Raw genomic sequence first — 17140 nt, forward strand, 5'->3', positions numbered from 1 at the left:
AAGTCACCTGGAGCAGACGGTGTACACCCCAGAGTTCTGAAAGAAGTGGCTGAAGAGATCGTGGAGCCATTAGTAATGATCTTTCAAGAATCACTGGATTCTGGAATGGTTCCGGAAGACTGTAAAATTACGAATGTCACTCCACTCTTCAGAAGGGGAGAGAGGCAGAAGAAAGGAACCTAGTCTAGCCTCAGTGGCTGGGAAGATATTGGAGTCAATTGTTAAGAATGTGGTTTCAGGGTACTTGGAGGCTCAAGGTAAAATAGGCCGTAGTCAGCATGGTTTCCCCAAGGAAAAATCTTGCCCAAGAAATCTGTTGGAATTCTTTGAAGAAATAACAAACAGGATAGACAAAGAAGAATCGGTTGATGTTGTGTATTTGGATTTTCATAACGCCTTTGAAAAGGTGCCACATATGAGGTTGCTTCACAAACTACAAGCCCATGGTACTACAGGAAAGACTCTGGCATGGAGAAAGCAGTGTGTGACTGGCAGGAGAAAGAGTGTCCAAATAAAGGGAGCCCTTTCTGGTCGGCTGCCGGTGACTAGTGGTGTTCCACGGGGGTCTGTGTTGCAACCGATTCTTTTTACATTATATGTTAATGATTTGGATGATTGAATTGATGACTTTGTTGCACAGTTTGCAGACGATACAAAGATAGGTGGAGGGGCAGGTAGTTTTGAGGCTACAGAAGGACTTACACAGATTGGGAGAACAGGCTAAGAAGTGGCAGATGAAATACAGTGTTGGGAAGTGTATGGTCATGCACTTTGGTACAAGAAATGAAACGGTTATTTTTGAAATAGAGAAAAGATAGAAAAATCTGAAGCGCAAAGGGACTTGGGAGTCCTTGTACAGGATTCCCTAAAAGGTTAATTTGCAGTCGAGTCCATGGTGAGGAAGGCAAATGAGATGTTAGCATTCATCTCAAGATGACTAGAATATAACGTAGAGAGTTCATAAAGCACTGGTGAGGTCTCACTTGGGATGCTGTGAGCAGTCTGGCTCCCTTATCTTAGCAAGCATGTGCTGAAACTGGAGAGGTTTCAAATGAGGTTCACAAAAATAATTCCAGGTTTGAACAGCTGGGATATGAGGAGCATTTGATGGCTCTGGGCTTGTACTCATTGGAATTCAGAGGAATGAGGGGAGGCCTCATTGAAACCTATCGAATGGTGAAAGGTCTTGATAGGGTGGGTGCAGAGAGGATGTTTCCTACGGTGGGAGAGTCTAAGACCAGAGGAGAGAGCTTCAGAATAGAGGGGCATCCTTTTAGAACGGAGGTGAGGAGGAATTTCTTTAGACAGAGAGTTGTGAATCTGTGGAATTCTTTTCCACAGGCAGCTGTGGTGGCCATGTCTCTGTGTATATTCAAGGCAGATGTTGATAGATTTTTGATTGGTCAGGACATGAAGGGATACAGGGGAAAGGCTGGAAATTGGGGCTGAGAGGGAAACAGATCAGCCTAATTCTGCTCCCATTTATTATGGCCTTATGGGTCTGTGAACCCCAGGTTGGGAGCCATGAGGTCTTAGGGTCTCAAGGAAATTACCTGCCTCTACCACCTAAGTGTGATTCCCTCCAGCAGTATATTGTGCAGGGTGGCTTGACTACTTTTTTGTCTTGACTACTGATTTACTCATCATTTTTCTTTCTCTTTATTTTATTATTTATATAACTCTAATAAAGTAATTCCTTATAACCCTTAACATGTGCACAGTCCCTCATTTGTTTCCGGATACATCTTGCTGCAGAAAAGAACAAGGAAAGGACTTTAAAAATATTTTCCATACAATGACTCTGTGACTCTCGGCAAAGGATACCAGCAGGTGATAGGAATGAGGAATGATGGTTACAATCAAATCAGCTGTAATCTACTTCAATTAAGGGCATGGATGTAAAGCTGAGGCTTTATAAGGCATTGTTCAGACCACACTTTGTGTATTATGAGTAGTTTTCGGCCCCTTATCTAAGAAAAAATGGGCTGGCATTGAAGAGGGCCCAGAGGAGGTTCATGAGAATGATCCTGGGAATGAAAGGGTTAATGTATTAGGACCGTTTGACAACTCTGGGCCTGTACTCGCTGGAGTTTGGAAGAATGAGGGGGATCAATAAACCCTATTGAATATTGAAAGGCCTAGACAGAGTGGACATTGAAAAGGTGTTTCCTGTAGTGGGGGAGTCTAGGACCAGAGGGTACAGACTTGGAAAAGAGCGTCTTCTATTGAGAACAGGGGCGAGGAGGAATTCCTTTCACCGGAGTGTGGTGAATCTGTGGAAGGCCATGTCATCGGGTATATTTAAAGCACAGGTTGAAGGGCTCTTGATTAGCTTCAGGGTGTCAAATCTTAAGAGTGAGAAAGCAAGAGAATGGGGCTGAGAGGAATAATAAAACAGCCATGATGGAATGGGAGAGCAGACTCAATGGGCTGAATGGCCTAACTCTACTCCTGTGTCTTATGGTCTTATAATGAAGAGGTGTGAGAGGCTGACTGGCTTCTGCCTGCTTCAGGTACGTATGTTGAGAAGGAATCTGTTAATGCACTGCTGAAGAAGCCTGGAGTGTGGGAGGGACAGGGGGCATGTGCAAACTGTGGGGCTCAGTAAAGGCAACAAAAAGCTAGGAGAGCGTTACATTGAAATCAAAAAGATCGGCACCACTGATATCTGAGCAAGAAACAGAGAAGTCTGTAACAAGCTGACTGCCACAGGCCGGCCATACCTTAGGGTTCCTGTGTTTGATGCGGATCCTGACGGGTTCGGAGAGGTTCCTGATGGTTATGTTCCCCACGCTACTCGCCACCACGAAGCTTTGCAGGGAGAATTCAGGGTCCTATCAAAGCACAGATATCCCCGTTAAATAGGCAGCATGATGCAGGCCTCAAAGAGGCATCGGTGAGGCTCCCGGCAAGAGACTCGTGTGTCCGGTGAACGAGGAGGGGCGGGAAAAACACAGTGAGAGATGCAGAGGAATAAAGGCAGACTCGGAAAGAGAGGAAGATGGAAACAGGCTTAGAGAAGGGGCAGAGAAGGAGAGAGGGAAGGTGAGAGAGAGGGAAGCAGGGAGAGGTGAAGAGAAAAAGAGGGAGAGGAGAGAGACAGATAAAGAAAGAGAAGGGGAGAGAGATAGAGAGAAAGAGAGAGGAGAAAGAGAAAGAGAGAGGAGGAAAGAGGCAGAGGGAGAGCAAGAGAAAGAGGTAGAGAGTGATGAGGGAAGAGAGAGGGAAAAAGAGCAAGAAAGAAGAAAAAGAGTGGAGATACAGAGGGTGGGAGAGACAGAGACAGAAAGAGGAAGGGGAGGGGGAAGAGGGGAAGGCAACAGAGAAAGAGAGGAGGGAAATAGCAAGATAGAGACAGTGAGATGGGGAAACGGAGAGAGTGGGAGAGAGGGAGACAGTGAAGGGAGAGGGGATGATTATGAGAAAGAGGGTGATAAAAAGGAGAGGGATGAGAAAGAAGAGAGAGAAGGACAGGAAGAGGAGGATGTAAAGCGAAAGCTAGAGGCAGGAAGTGTTAAAGAACTAAGAGAGAAAATGAAAATAGGGGAAGAGGAAAGAGAAATAGAGAGAAGGAATGGGTCAGGGAAAATGTTAGAGAGAATGGGAATTGGAAAGCCATATTAAAGAGGAAGCAAGAGGTTGTACTATCAGATCATCCTCGTCAGTTTTCAAACCTATCTCCTGCTTTCTCTACTCCTGTCTTTCTGTCTCTTTCACTTTCTCCTTTAACCCACTCTCTCCCTCCTGTGGCGCCCAATTACACTCAAGTGACCAATTGACTTACCAATCAGTACATCTTTGGAATATGGAAGGAAAGTGGAGCACCTGGAGGAAACCCACACAGTCACAGAGAGAACGTACAAGTTTGTTACAGACTGCTTCGGGAATCGAACCCGGGTCGACTGCACTGTCATAATGTCACACTAACCACAATGCTCCTGTGCACCCCTTGAGACAAATGGAGCAAATGCCTATGAATTGTTTCTTTTCACATTTTTGAGCTCATTACAAAAGAATGCAAGACCCACAACTTCAGCCCCAGCCTCTTTGCTTGTTCCTTCGGGATCAGGATGAACCAAATCTTGGGAGAGTTCCCTACATTGCTGTTACTATAAAGCACGTTCAGAACAATCGACTAGGATACATTTCAAAGCAAGTGTTCTTCTTGCCCCATCTGCTGCACATGCCAGTGGGAACATGGAAGGAATGATCGACAGAATGGATGTAGAGAGGATGTTTCCTGTGATCATAGGGCACAGTGTCAGAGGACAAAATGTCCACTTAGAACAGAAATGTGGAGGAAATTCTTTAGCCAGAGGGTGGTGAGTCTGTGGAATTCATTGCCACGGGCAGCTGTGGAGGCCAAGCCATTGTGTGTATTTAAAACAGGCACTGATAGGTTCATGTTAGTCAGAGTGTCAATCGTTATGGAGAGAAAGCAGGGGAATGGGATTGAAAAGGAGAATAAATCAGCCATGATGGAATAGTACAGCAGACTTGATGGGCTGAATGGCCTAATTCTGCTCCTATGAATAAGGATATGGGATTTGAGTAAATGTGCTGCTGATGGATTCAGTGGGCCAAATGGCCTGTTTTTGTGGGCCTAGGACTGACAGATGGGCTGCCATGGAGCATAAGTTGTGTGACTGGGTTAATAGTAGAGAGGAGAATTAGATTCCACACCATCTGGAAACTGGGGCTCTGTCCACGCTTCTTGCTACCTCAGTAAAGCAGTGAGTATAATCATAGCCCCCCCATCGCCCCCCATGGGGCAGAACATACAAAAGCCTGAAACCACAATCAACTGGGCTCAAGGAATGCTGCTGCAAGATACTGGACGGCCCCTAACACAGTAAGATGTACTCCTGACCTCACAATCTACCTTCTTATGATTGTGAACTTTACTTCTCTGCCTGCACTGCTCTTTGTCACTGGAACACTTTATTCTGCATTCTGTTACCGTTTTCCCTTCAACTACCTCGATGTACCAAAACCACCAAAGAGCTGCGGACACAGCCCAGCACCTCTCGGCAACCGGCCTCCCCTCCATGGACCCCGACTACATTTCCCACGGCCTCAGTAAAACAACCAGCCCACACATTCTGTCATCTCCCTCCTCCCATTGGGCAGGAGCTAGAAAACCTTTAAAGCACGTACCACTAGGCAGCCTCTGCATGGCCACTTGCACTTCGCCCTAATTGTGCTCTAATATTCTACAGTACATGCTGTGATTTTTTGTTTTTCTTGCTGCATCTCTGATGCCACGTGCCTGTGCAGATGCTGCAAGCAAGATTTTACTTCCATCTGTTCGTACATATTCTGCGCATGTGACAATGAACGTGACTTTGACTTTGGTTCTGGTGTCCACTACGGAGGAGGAGGTCATTCCCAGCTCCATCAAACCCAATCCTAATGAAGGGAGACATCAGCAGGCAGGAGGCGAGAGGGTGGAAACTGGTCTGGGGAAGAGTGGGCATGAAACAGCCCATGAAGGTAGTGGATGTAGACATTCAAATGTCCAGTGCTTACCTGGAACAACCCTGTCCTACTGAAGAAGGCAAACTGGGCCCTGGAGACCTCACTGATCTCTTCTGCTGTCAACTGCTCAAGGACACTGAGAGGGAGCTCGATTTCAGCTAGGGAGTCGTTCAGCGGTTTCCCATCGAAAGCAACCTGTGGGCCAGAGAGCGAGAGACATCAATCATATCATGACAACAGAGCAGAGAGGCAATATCTCTAGAACACGCCTTGATCCAACAAACTCATCCATCTTCCAAACCATTCCCCTCATCAATCAAGACTCACCTGCATTGCTTCATTAAGCAGGGAATTTTACCTTCAGGGTAAAAATTAATCCTTCTGCACTCTGGGTTTGTACTCAACAGAGTTCAGGAGGATGCAGGGGATCTCATTGAAACTTACCAATTACTGAAAGACCTGCATAGAGTAGACGTGGAAAGGATGTTCCCATCAGTAGGAGACTCTGGGATCTGAGGACACAGGCTTCAAATAAAGGGACTTGAGTTTAGAACAGAGATGAGGAAGAATTTCTACTGCCAGACAGAGGTGCATCTGTTGAATTTGCTGCCACAGATGGCCGCGGAGGCCAAGCCATTGGGTATAGTTAAGGCAGAGTTTGATCTGTTCTTGATTGGTGAGAGGATTAAGAGTTATAGGATATTCTTTCCTCTCTAGCCCTTTACCTTTGCAACTCACCTGGCTTCACGTATCGCCTTCTAGCTATCCTCCTTCCCCCCCCTCCCCCCATTTTATTCTGGCATTTTCCCCCTTTTCTTTCCAGTCCCAAAGAGGGGTTTCGGCCTGAAACAGTGATTGTTTATTAACTTCACTGATGATGCCTGATCTGCTGAGTTCCTCCAGCATTTTGTGTGTGTTGCTTTGCAAACTTTCTCATGTTTATGAGGAAGAGATCAGCCATGGAACAGAGTTGATGGGCTGAATGGCCTAATTCTACTTCTGTGAGTATACTGCAGCTGCTGAAGATGTTTCAGCTTGCCAGTACAACCACTGTGTTTCTATTTAAGTAGGGGATTGATCGGGGAAAATCAGGAGAATCAGAATCGGGTTTAAAATCACTTGCATATGTTGTGAAATTTGTTGTTTTGCAGCAGCAGTATAGTGCAATGCATGATAATAAAAGCTAAATTACTGTAACACACACAAAATCCTGGAGGAGCTCAGAAGCTCAAGCAGCAATCGTGGAAAAGAGTTAACAGTCAACATTTTGGGCCGAGATCCTTCATCAGGAAGAAAGGGGCAAGATGCTGGAATAAAAAGGTAGGGAGAGGGGAAGGAATCTGATAGAAGAGGAGCGTAGACCATAGGAGAAAGGGAAGGAGGGGGGGGGACCCAGGGGAAACTGATAAGAGGTAAAAGGCCAGAATGGGGGAATAGAAGATGAGGGGAGGGGAAGAGAAAAAAATATTATCAGGAGAAGAAATCAACATTCATGCCATCAGATTGGAGGCTCCCCAGATGGAATATAAGATGTTGCTCCTCCACCCTGAGTGTGGTCTCATTACCGCACAAGAGGAGGTCATGAACTGACTTGTTGGAACGGGAATGGAAATCGGAATTAAAATGTTTGACCACAGTGAGGTCCCACTTTTGGTGGATGGAGAGGAGGTGCTCAACCAGTATATTTACTTTTTTCTGAAGTCAAATTAAGTAAGTAGTGGAAAAAGAGAAAAGAAGTAGTGAGAAGTGAACATTTAAAGCAAAACTGCTGATAATGGAGTTTTAAAACTAAAAAAAAGAAAATTGAGTGGAGACTCTCAGCAGGTCAGGCATGATGGACGCATCAGATGACTTTTTGGTGGCCAATTCACCGGGTATATTTAAAGTGTAGGGTGATAGGTCCTTGATTAATCAGAGCTTCAAAGGTTCCAGGGAGAAGGCAGGAGAAGGGCATTGAGAGAGACAATAAATTAGCCATGACTGAATGGTGGAGCAGACTTGATGGGCCGAATGGCCTAATCCATCTCCTGTGAATTATGGTCTTATAAATGCTTTTCCAAAGACCACGTAGATAACCTCCACTGCCCTACCCTCTTCTATCTCCAACTTAATTCCAGAAAGGGCAATATTTCTGTTGCTGTCCTTGAATTCAGGGTTTGGCCTCGGGTGGCCCTGTGGACTCGATTCCTTGCTGGTGTCACCAACTGAAGCGTCGCGGGAAATCAGAACATCAAGACAACGGGTGCAGCTGTCGGAGGCCTCAGCATTCAAGTAATTTCTCTCTCTCTCTCTCTCTCTCTCTCTCTCACACACACACACGGGATGAGTCTAGGGTTTCTCAAGTCAGCTGAGCTTGAATAAACGTCACTTCAGACTCTGACATCCAAACAGTGATCTGTTCCTCTCCCCTCTCACAGTGGAAGGAGTGACACCTCTCTTTTCCCTGTTAGTGGGAGAGCGAGCCTGCGGCATGTCGAACTGTTGGCTGAACAGTGGTTTCTGTTGGACTGCAGATCATGGTCTCTCTGCGGGCTTCGCTATCGTTTGCTTGGTGAGCGGTGGGTGCTGACGCTTCCTGCTGGAACTGGGAGGGTTGATGCTTTGCTGCTGCTTGTGTGCATGGGGGAGAGAAAAGGGGGTCTTTTGGGCTCTAACATTCATTCTCTGGGGTTTCTTCTATTTTATGGATATCTGCAGAAAGTAAGAATTTCAGATTGTATACTGTATATGTTCTCTGATATTAAATGGAACCATTGAATCATTGATGACCAGATAGATACTGTGTAAAACTCTTAGGCGCATACACACACACACACACACACACACATTATATTTTTATTTATATATATGTATAGATAGATAGATAAAGCTAGGGTGCCTAAGACTTCTACATAGTATTTTAACTTCAATTTACAATTTTCTTTAAAAACTGAAGAGTTTATTTTGCTCAAATGAAAATCTGCTAAATTCACGTAACTCCAGAATAGCGAGCATGAAAGACTTCGAGCTCATCAGGGAGAGAATCTCATTGCCATATGCAGTACTGGTCACCCTAACTATATGTGCCTAACACTTTTGCATGTAATAAGTGTCCGTTGAACACCACTCCCCCGTGGGAAGCTCGAATAAGGAGAATTTCAGCTCCTCCCACCTAGCCGCCGTTTAGCTGATGATATCATGGCGCCAGTAGAAATTAAATCTAACGTGCAGTGACTCTTTTCACTTCCAGGTTGCTGTGGAGCGGGTAGACAAGGGTGTCACGGAAGCAGTAAACACAGGAGGTGTTCTGCAGTAGGGTGTACACTTTAGGTAAGTATTTGCCACTCTGTGAATGTTTAGTGTCTGTTTGGTCCTGCCCCTTTGGGCGGTCAGTTTAGCTAAGTGCCTGTGACCGAGTTTAGATTGAAGGGTTTAGTGCCTGTCTTGTCCCCACGCATCGAACCCGCAAATCTGATTTCTCACAACATCGTCCCACCCCAGACGTCTCACCTTCAGCTCGGACTCCTCTCCATCCTGGGACCCAACGCTGAAGGAGGTCCCATTGTACGCCTGAGGGTCGATGGCGGAGATCCCAATGGCCAGGTTGCGGGTGGTGATGCTCACCGATGGTCCGCTGAAGAGCATCTTGGCGGTCAATGCGTCCACAGTCCTCAGGGCCCTGAGGGCAAGGAGGAGCAAGCAGGGTGTCAGCAGGCACAGGTCATTGGCTCTGAACCCAGCAGAGGTTAGAAATGCATTGCATCTCTTTAGGAATGAGGGGCAGATATTCCAGGGAAATGACAGGGTAGATGTCGACACGTTCCCACTTGTGGGACAGTCAAGGGCAAGAGGACATTTGGGTAAGTACATGGATAACAAGAGTTCATTTCATTTAGAGATACAGCCCAGAACAGGCCCTACTGCAACCACAGGTCACGCTGCCCAGCAGCCCACCTATTTAACCCTAGCCTAATCACACAATGGTTTACTATGACCAATTAACCTACAAACCCTTACGTTTTTGGACTGTGAGAGGAAATCGGAACACGCAGAAGGATCCCATGTGGTCATGGTGAGAACGTACAAGCTCCTGACAGACATCAGAAATTAACTCCGAACTCGAACTCCCCAAGCTGTAACAGCGTCGCACTAACCACTACAGGACTGTGGGGCCCCACGTAGACAGAAATGGGCCAAACACAGGCAAATGGGGCTACTTCTGTAGGCATCTTGGTCTGCAAGTTGGGCTGAAGGGCCTATTTATTCTTGGATAGGTGCATGGATGGGAGGGATATCCAGTTGCTGGTCGATGGGAGTAGGGGGAATAATGGACTAGATGGGAGAAAGGGCCAGTTTCTGTGCAGAAGTGCTCTGTGACTCCATGCCTCAGAATTGGACCCATCTGCTGAGGGCCACTCACACTTGGGAGGATGTGGTGAGTGCGTTGTCCGAACTGGAGAGGATGTTGGACAGAACGATCAGCACAGTGTTTGCCAGAGTCGAGTTGATCTCGGATATGATGACGATCTGATTCAGCTTCTCCACCATCTGATCCACTTCTTCCCGAGTCAGATCCTTGTCCGCAGAGAGGTCCAGGAGCTGGCTGGCCAACTCAGCTGCATTGTCTGCAGTAAGCAATGAGAAAGGGTGAAGTGTTACACTTGGGAAGATCAAACTTGCCAACTCAGTACACGGCTAACGGCAGGACTCTCAGCAGTGTGGAGGAACAGGGGGATTCTAAATTGACAGAATGGTTAAGAAAGTGTTTAGGTGTACTGACCTTCATTAGACCGGACACTGAGTTCAAGAATCGTGGGATAATTTTGCAGCTCTATAAAACGCTGGTTGGACCACACTGGAATATTCTGCTCATTTCTGGTCACCTCACTATAGGAAAGGTGTGAAAGCTTTAGAAAGGATGCAGAGATTTACTAGGATGCTGCCTGGATGAGAGAGCATATCTTATGAGGAGAAGTCGAGCGAGGTACGGCTTTTCTCTTTGGGCTGAAGGTGGATGAGAGGTGAATCGACAGAGGTGTATAAGCTGATAGAAGGCGTTGATTGCAACACGCACAAAATGCTGGAGGAACTCAGCAGGCCAGGAAATGAATAAACCATCAATGTTTCAGGCCGAGACCCTTCTTCAGGTCCTGATGAAGAGTCACGGCCCAAAACGTTGACTGTTCTCTTTTGCATTGGTGCTGCCTGGCCTGCTGAGTTCCTCCAGCATTTTGCGTGTGTGTTGCTTGGATTCCCAGATCTGCAGATTTTCTTGTGTTTGAGAGACATTGATGGAGTTGACAAACAGAGACTTTTTCCCAGGGCAGAAATGGCTAATACTAGAGGGCATTGTTTTAAGGTGACTGGAGAGAAAGTACAGGGGGATGTCAGAGGTAAGCTCCTTTACACAGAGAATGGTGTGTGCACGTAATGTCCGGCCAGGTTGTGGGTGATGGAGACAGATACACTGGGAACTTTTAAGTATCTCTCAGATAGGCACATGGGTGATAGAAGAATGGAGGGCTATGCGGGAGAAAAGATTGATCTTCGAGAAGGTTAAAATGACAGCACGACAGCATGGAGTGAAAGGCCAATACTGTTGTATATGTTCCATGTTCCAAACAGGTTACATAGACTCGGGCCATGCAACATCACGGGAGACCAGGATGGGGTCCTCAGAGGGTTGGGGTGAGATCTTTAGGGCCCAGTTTACAGGATCACCATGGAATCATGGGTAATCAAAGGACCAACTAGTACAATCCTGTTCCCTGATCAGTGCAAACCATCGATACTGCGATTTGCAGTCATGCAAGAACAGACAAAATTTATTGTTTTTGTTTGCATTTTGAATTTAATTAGCTCTTTTTTTCCATAAGGCTGAACTGTTGATGCTTTGTAATGCCAGCCTTCATGGCTGAGAATCTGATCATAGCGAATCAGAGCAGATCCTTTAATTTATCACATGGACGTGGAAACACACAGTAAAATGCGCCATTCATGTTAACAGTCAACACAGCCTAAGGATGTGCTGGGACAGCCCGTAAGTGTCACCACACATTCCAATGTCAACTTAGCATTCTCCGATCAAGATTCTTAGTTCTTCTCCCCACCTGCCTATCACCTCCCCCTGATGCCCGTTCTCCTTCTTCTCTGTCTCTCATGGTCCACTCTCCTCTCCTGTCAGATTTCTTCTTCTTCGGCACTTTACCTTTTCCACCTATCACCTCCCAACTTCCTACTTCATCCGTCTCCTCCGACTGGTTTCATCTATCACCTTCCCTTTCCCCCACCTTCTTATTCTGGCATCTTTCCACTTCCTTTCCAGTCCTGATGACGGGTCTCGAGCTGAAACATCGACTGGTTATTCATCTCCATAGATTCTGCCGGACATGTTGAGTTCCTCCAGCATTTTGTGTGTTACCAAATTAGCAGGTGCACAATGGTCAGCAGAACAATACAAGCAACAACAGGATAAGAACACACTTTCCTCCCTAACACACACAGACAGGTTCGATAGTCAGAAGAGGCTGGCTTCGAAACGCAGTACAGGCCTCCAACCATCATACCCAATATAGGTCACCTCCAGGCCTCTAGCTGCCAACCCTAGGATAGACCATCTTCCAGGCTCCAGCCTCCAAGCCCAGTACAGGCCACCTCTGGGCTTCCAATCTCCACATTAGGACAGGTTGCCTTTGGGCCTCCATCCTCCATCCCTAGGCCAGACCGCCTCTAGGCCTTCAGTTTCCGGACAACTTGATCACCTCTATTCAGCAGCATTGCTCTTTGAGTTAAATAAAAACTATAGGAATTTATGGGAATTACCTGCAGTCACCTCCGGGAGGTCACTGACGTTGGAGATGGGACTGTTGGAACAGTTGCTCAGGTCAGGTGGCTCCCAGTAAGACGTGTAATTCTGCGTGTTTAAAGCGCTGTTGAGGCAAGCAAAAGATTACAGTTAGAGCTACGTGTCAGCCACAGAACAAACATCCAGCTTCACGTTGGAAGATCTGTATAGAGTTGCAATGTATTTTTCTGAAGGTCAGGCAGCTTGGGAATGGAATAATTGCAGCTGTTTCCGGGTCCAACATCTCGGAGTGGTCACTGGCTCTAGAAGGGCCTCGGGATTTTCTCACACTGTTTTCTTCAATAACTGTCTCTTAGAGTCACAGAGAAACAGGCCCGCCATGTCCATTGAGTCCATGCTGAACTGTTATTCTGCCTAGTCCCATCGAAATGCACCTGGACCATAGCCAGCCATGTATGTATTCAAACTAGAATTAAAATTGAACCTTCATCCATCACTTCCACTGGCACACTATCACCACCCTCTGAGTGAAGTCCCCCTCATGTTACACTTAAACATTTCACCTCTCACCCTTAACCCATGACCTCTAATTCTAGTCTCATCCAGCCTCAGTAGAAAAGGCCTGCTTGTATTTATCCTATCGATACCCCTCATAATTTTGTATACCTCTTATAATTATTATCATATTAACTTACTGTTGCAATCTTATGTTTAAATGTTTAAAGTGCACTTGGACAGGAACTAGAATAAAGTTATTCAGGACTGAACTAGGCCCATCAACTTGTCCATACTGACCAAATTGTGTAACTGTGCCAGTCCCATTTGGCCCACATCACACTATACATATGCTTTCTCTACACCTGTCCATCTGTCTTGAGGGAATCCTGATCAAAGACCTTGGATATTTCTCATATCCCATCCCTTGCACCATCAGCCTACAGGCCATGCCACTCAGGGACCTGAGCTAGTAATGTTTTTTGCGACTATATGTGCTATCGTATGTGCACAGTATGGACTGTGCGTGTCTGTGTTTTGCACCTTAGTCCCGGAGGAACAGCACTCCCTTCAGCTGTATACGTGGCTGAATTATAAACTAAGTTGAACTTGAACTTTAACTCTCCACGTAGATGCTGCCTGACTTGCTGAGTTCTTCCTGCATGTTGTCGGTGATCTATTCACAACATCGTATTTGTACCCACCTCTACCATTTCATCTGGTAGTTTATTCCTTATACTCTGCAAGCTCTGTCTGAAAAGCTTGCTCCAGAAGGTTCCCCTCAAATTGTTCCCCACTCACTTTTAGTCTATGATCTCCAGTTTGGATACTCTGGTGTAAAGAATGTGGCTGTTCATGTGTCTCTCACAACTCAATACACCCCTACGAAGTCAAGTCTCAGCCTCCTGTGATCCAGAGGAAAAATGTCACAACCTATCCAGCTCCTCCTTTTTGCTCAAGCCCAGCAGTCCTAGGAACATCCCTTTCCAGTTTAATGGCATAATGGGATTAAAATCATACAGGGTTCTCCAACAAAGACCAACTACTTCTGCTCTTGGGGGAAACAGATTCAAGAGGGAATATTACCCTTGCTCTACACCCAGAGGCCAACTGCTCATTAATGCAAATATCTGATCAGCCAGTCATGTGGCAGCAACTCAATGTATAAAATCATGCAGGCATGATCAAGAGATTCAGTTAAATGGGCATACTATGCTTAATTATTCCTTATATCTTGTTGGAAAACATCACTCTGGGTTGTGTAGGTTTTGTCATCATTATGAAACAATTGAGCACATTCTAATACAGTGTGAAGTGTATAAAGTTGAAAGAAATCAAATGCAGGCTTTACAACTCTCGTTGGGGTTGATAGTTCTCTTTTAAATCTTTATTAACTTATGGGAGTGACTTCATTCACAATATTGTCTTTCTTACAATCTAGAGGGCTTTTGGGGAAATTTAGTTTCCATTTGATAAAGGACTAGTAAGAGTTTTATTTCCCAGTTCTGTACACCAGACTTCAGTCCAGTTGGTGGTGGTAATGCACCTTTAAGTTAACTGCCAACAGCCATTAAAAGTTAGAGGAAGTTCAGTCGTTGTTCAGACCAAACATCAGAATGGGGGAAAAATGTGATCTAAATAATGGATAAACTCTTCTCAGGCTTCCAGCCAGGTACAGGTATCAAATATAACCAAAATTTCGATGACAAACTTGTTAGGTCCAGTGGTATTTATAACCCATCATCCATTTCTCCTGATTGGTTAGTCCTCATCCAATAAGGTTTCCCTTGCTTACAATTGAATTCCAGTTCTTACTTAGAACAAGACCTTCAGCTTCGCTAAAATTATTTTCCTCTAGTTTTATTTCAATGGTTTCATTTATCAGTGTGGTGAACTACGTGTGCCTGTCTGGACACGCCCCCTGCTGACTGCTCCTGTGGCTCCTCCCACCGACCCCTTTATAAAGGCGATCAAGGCCTGAGCCCGGTCTCTCAGTCTCCAGGATGTCGTATGGTGGTCACTCACTGCTTGTTCCTTCTTCCAGTCAATAAAATTGATGCACCATCAATAACTCACACCGAGACGTAAGGCGAGATATCGGCTTTTATTGACTGGAAGAAGGAACAAGCAGTTGACCACCATACGACAAGTGGTTGACCACCATACGACATCCTGGAGACTGAGAGGCCGGGCTCAGGCCTTGATCGCCTTTATACAGGGGTCTGTGGGAGGAGCCACAGGAGCAGTCAGCAGGGGGCGTGTCCAGACAGGCACACGTAGTTCACCACAATCAGGCAGTCCCAAAACCCATTAGTTTTGTGCAGTGAAAGTCAATCCAACGGCCATTGCAAATGCAGTGTTCTGCTGACACCAGTTTCTCCGAGTAACCCAAATGGTTACACCTCATATGCTCCTTGATGCTCGTTTCCACTGTGCCGATATACACTGCTCCTTACTCCCAAGGAGTCCTGTAAATACCAATCGATCGGAGACCCAGGTCATCTCTGACCCGCATAAGCTGTGATTTGAGCTTCCTTATGGGTTTGTGGATGGTATTAATCAATGAGAAAGTATTAGATCCTTTCTTTACAGAGAATGTTGTGAAAAACAAAAAAAAAACATCCAGTGCGCAGCAGTTCTGGGGGTGAAAAACCTTGTTACGAGAGAGGTGGGAGCAGAACATCCAGACTAGCTCAAGCTGATGGGAAAGTGACAGTAACCCACATAGCCATGCATTACAACAGTGGTGTGCAGAAAAACTTCTCTGAACACACAACACATTGAAACTTGAAGTGGATGGGCTACAGCAGCAGAAGACCACAAATATACAGTCAGTGGCTACTAAATTGGGTACATGTGGTGTAAAGTGGCCATGAGTGCGTGATTCTATTGTACGTAGGACGTTGAAGGAGACTGTTCAGCCCATTGAGTCAATGCTGGCTCACTGAGCAATCCCATTAATCTCATTTCCTCTCTTATTGGTTGCTGGATTCACCAAATGATTCCGAGCATGAAGAGTACAGGCGGATAGGGTTGCAAAGAGATCTTTAGGCACATCGACCTTCATAATTCAGAGTACTGAGTACGGGGAGTTGGGATGTTACACTGAAGATTTTGCTGAGGCCTAATTTGGAGTATTGTTTGCAGTTCTTGTCACCTACCTGATGGAAAGAGGTCAATGAGATTGAAGGAATACAGAAATAATTTACAAAAGTTGCTTGGACTGGAGGACCTGAGTTGTAGGGAAAGATTGAATAGGTTAGGACTTTATTCCCTGGAGCGTAGGAAAATCAGGGATGATTTGATAGAGATACACAAAATTATGTGGGTATACATAGAGTAAATGCAAGCAGGCTTTTTCCACTGAGGTTGGATGAGACTAGAACTAGAGGACATTTGTTTAGGGGTGAAAGGTGAAATGTTTAAGGAGAATCTTCACTCAGAGGGTGGTGCGAGTGTGGAACAAGCTGCCAGCCTAAGTAGTAGAATTAGGCTTGACTGCAACATTGAAGAGAAGTTTTGATAAGCACATAGATGGGAGGGGTATGGAGAGCAATGGTCCAGGTGGGGTTGTTGCAACTAGACAGAATAATAGTCTGGCACAGTCTGCTTGGGCTGAAGGGTCTGCTTCTGTTCTGTAGTGTTCTATGACTCCATGAAATGTTAGATTACCAAAACTAAAATGTTACCAAAATGTTAGATTGCCTGAATTCATTGAAGCGCAGAAATTCACAGGCAGTCAACTCTTCTTTTCCATGCCAGCCTCCAAAGAGGTTATTGAAGTTACTGGGCAGTAAGAACAAGTCTGTTCCAATTTCAGGGTTACCTCTTGTAGATGCATCTTGTTTACATGTGCAACATATGCACCATCAGTAATGTGGCTTGGCAGAATTAAATGTTTACATTTCAAATGTATTTATATTTTACAGAACTTTACTTGAAGCAATGAGATTGCAAAATAACTCAATTCAATACTAATGAGATAAATATGGTAACACAATTTAAAACACAAGAGCAACTCACACAAAATATGCAGGAGGAACTCAGCAGGCCAGCAGCATCTATAGAAAGATGGATTTCCAGCATCTTCAGATTTTCTCTTGTTTGCTAAAATTCAAGATATTCTGCAGATGTTGGAAATCCAGATTAACGCACATCAAATGCTTGTATGAATGATGTCAGTCAACAGTTTGGTTTCAGAGATAGAGACCGAGAGTTTGAAAACTGGGAGAGAGGTGTCTTCAATGGACCAAATGAAAGCTGGAGGCAATATTGATGAAATTGAGGAACTCAGGATTGGTGCATAAAGCGGCCAATGCAGTCATCAATGTTGCTTAGGAAGAGTTGGGAAGCATTACCAGTGAAGACTTGGAACATAGACTT

The 17140-nt window shown here is 45.4% G+C and overlaps 1 protein-coding gene across 6 annotated transcripts in view; it reads right to left on the reverse strand.

Annotated features, from left to right (window-relative positions):
- The window catches only part of adgrg6 (adhesion G protein-coupled receptor G6), a 169927-nt gene that overhangs the window by 38187 nt on the left and 114600 nt on the right, over positions 1–17140 (reverse strand). For all 6 annotated transcript variants that reach the window (XM_059985536.1, XM_059985539.1, XM_059985537.1 and 3 more), the window contains 5 exons: positions 12280–12386; positions 9878–10082; positions 8968–9136; positions 5530–5673; positions 2724–2834 (listed from right to left, as the gene is read on the reverse strand). In XM_059985536.1, coding sequence (XP_059841519.1) covers positions 2724–2834; positions 5530–5673; positions 8968–9136; positions 9878–10082; positions 12280–12386 — 736 coding nt within the window. The remainder of the gene's footprint in view (positions 1–2723; positions 2835–5529; positions 5674–8967; positions 9137–9877; positions 10083–12279; positions 12387–17140) is intronic.

This window comes from Hypanus sabinus, chromosome 12 (genome assembly GCF_030144855.1).
Source record: "Hypanus sabinus isolate sHypSab1 chromosome 12, sHypSab1.hap1, whole genome shotgun sequence".
In the NCBI taxonomy this organism is placed as follows: domain Eukaryota; kingdom Metazoa; phylum Chordata; class Chondrichthyes; order Myliobatiformes; family Dasyatidae; genus Hypanus; species Hypanus sabinus.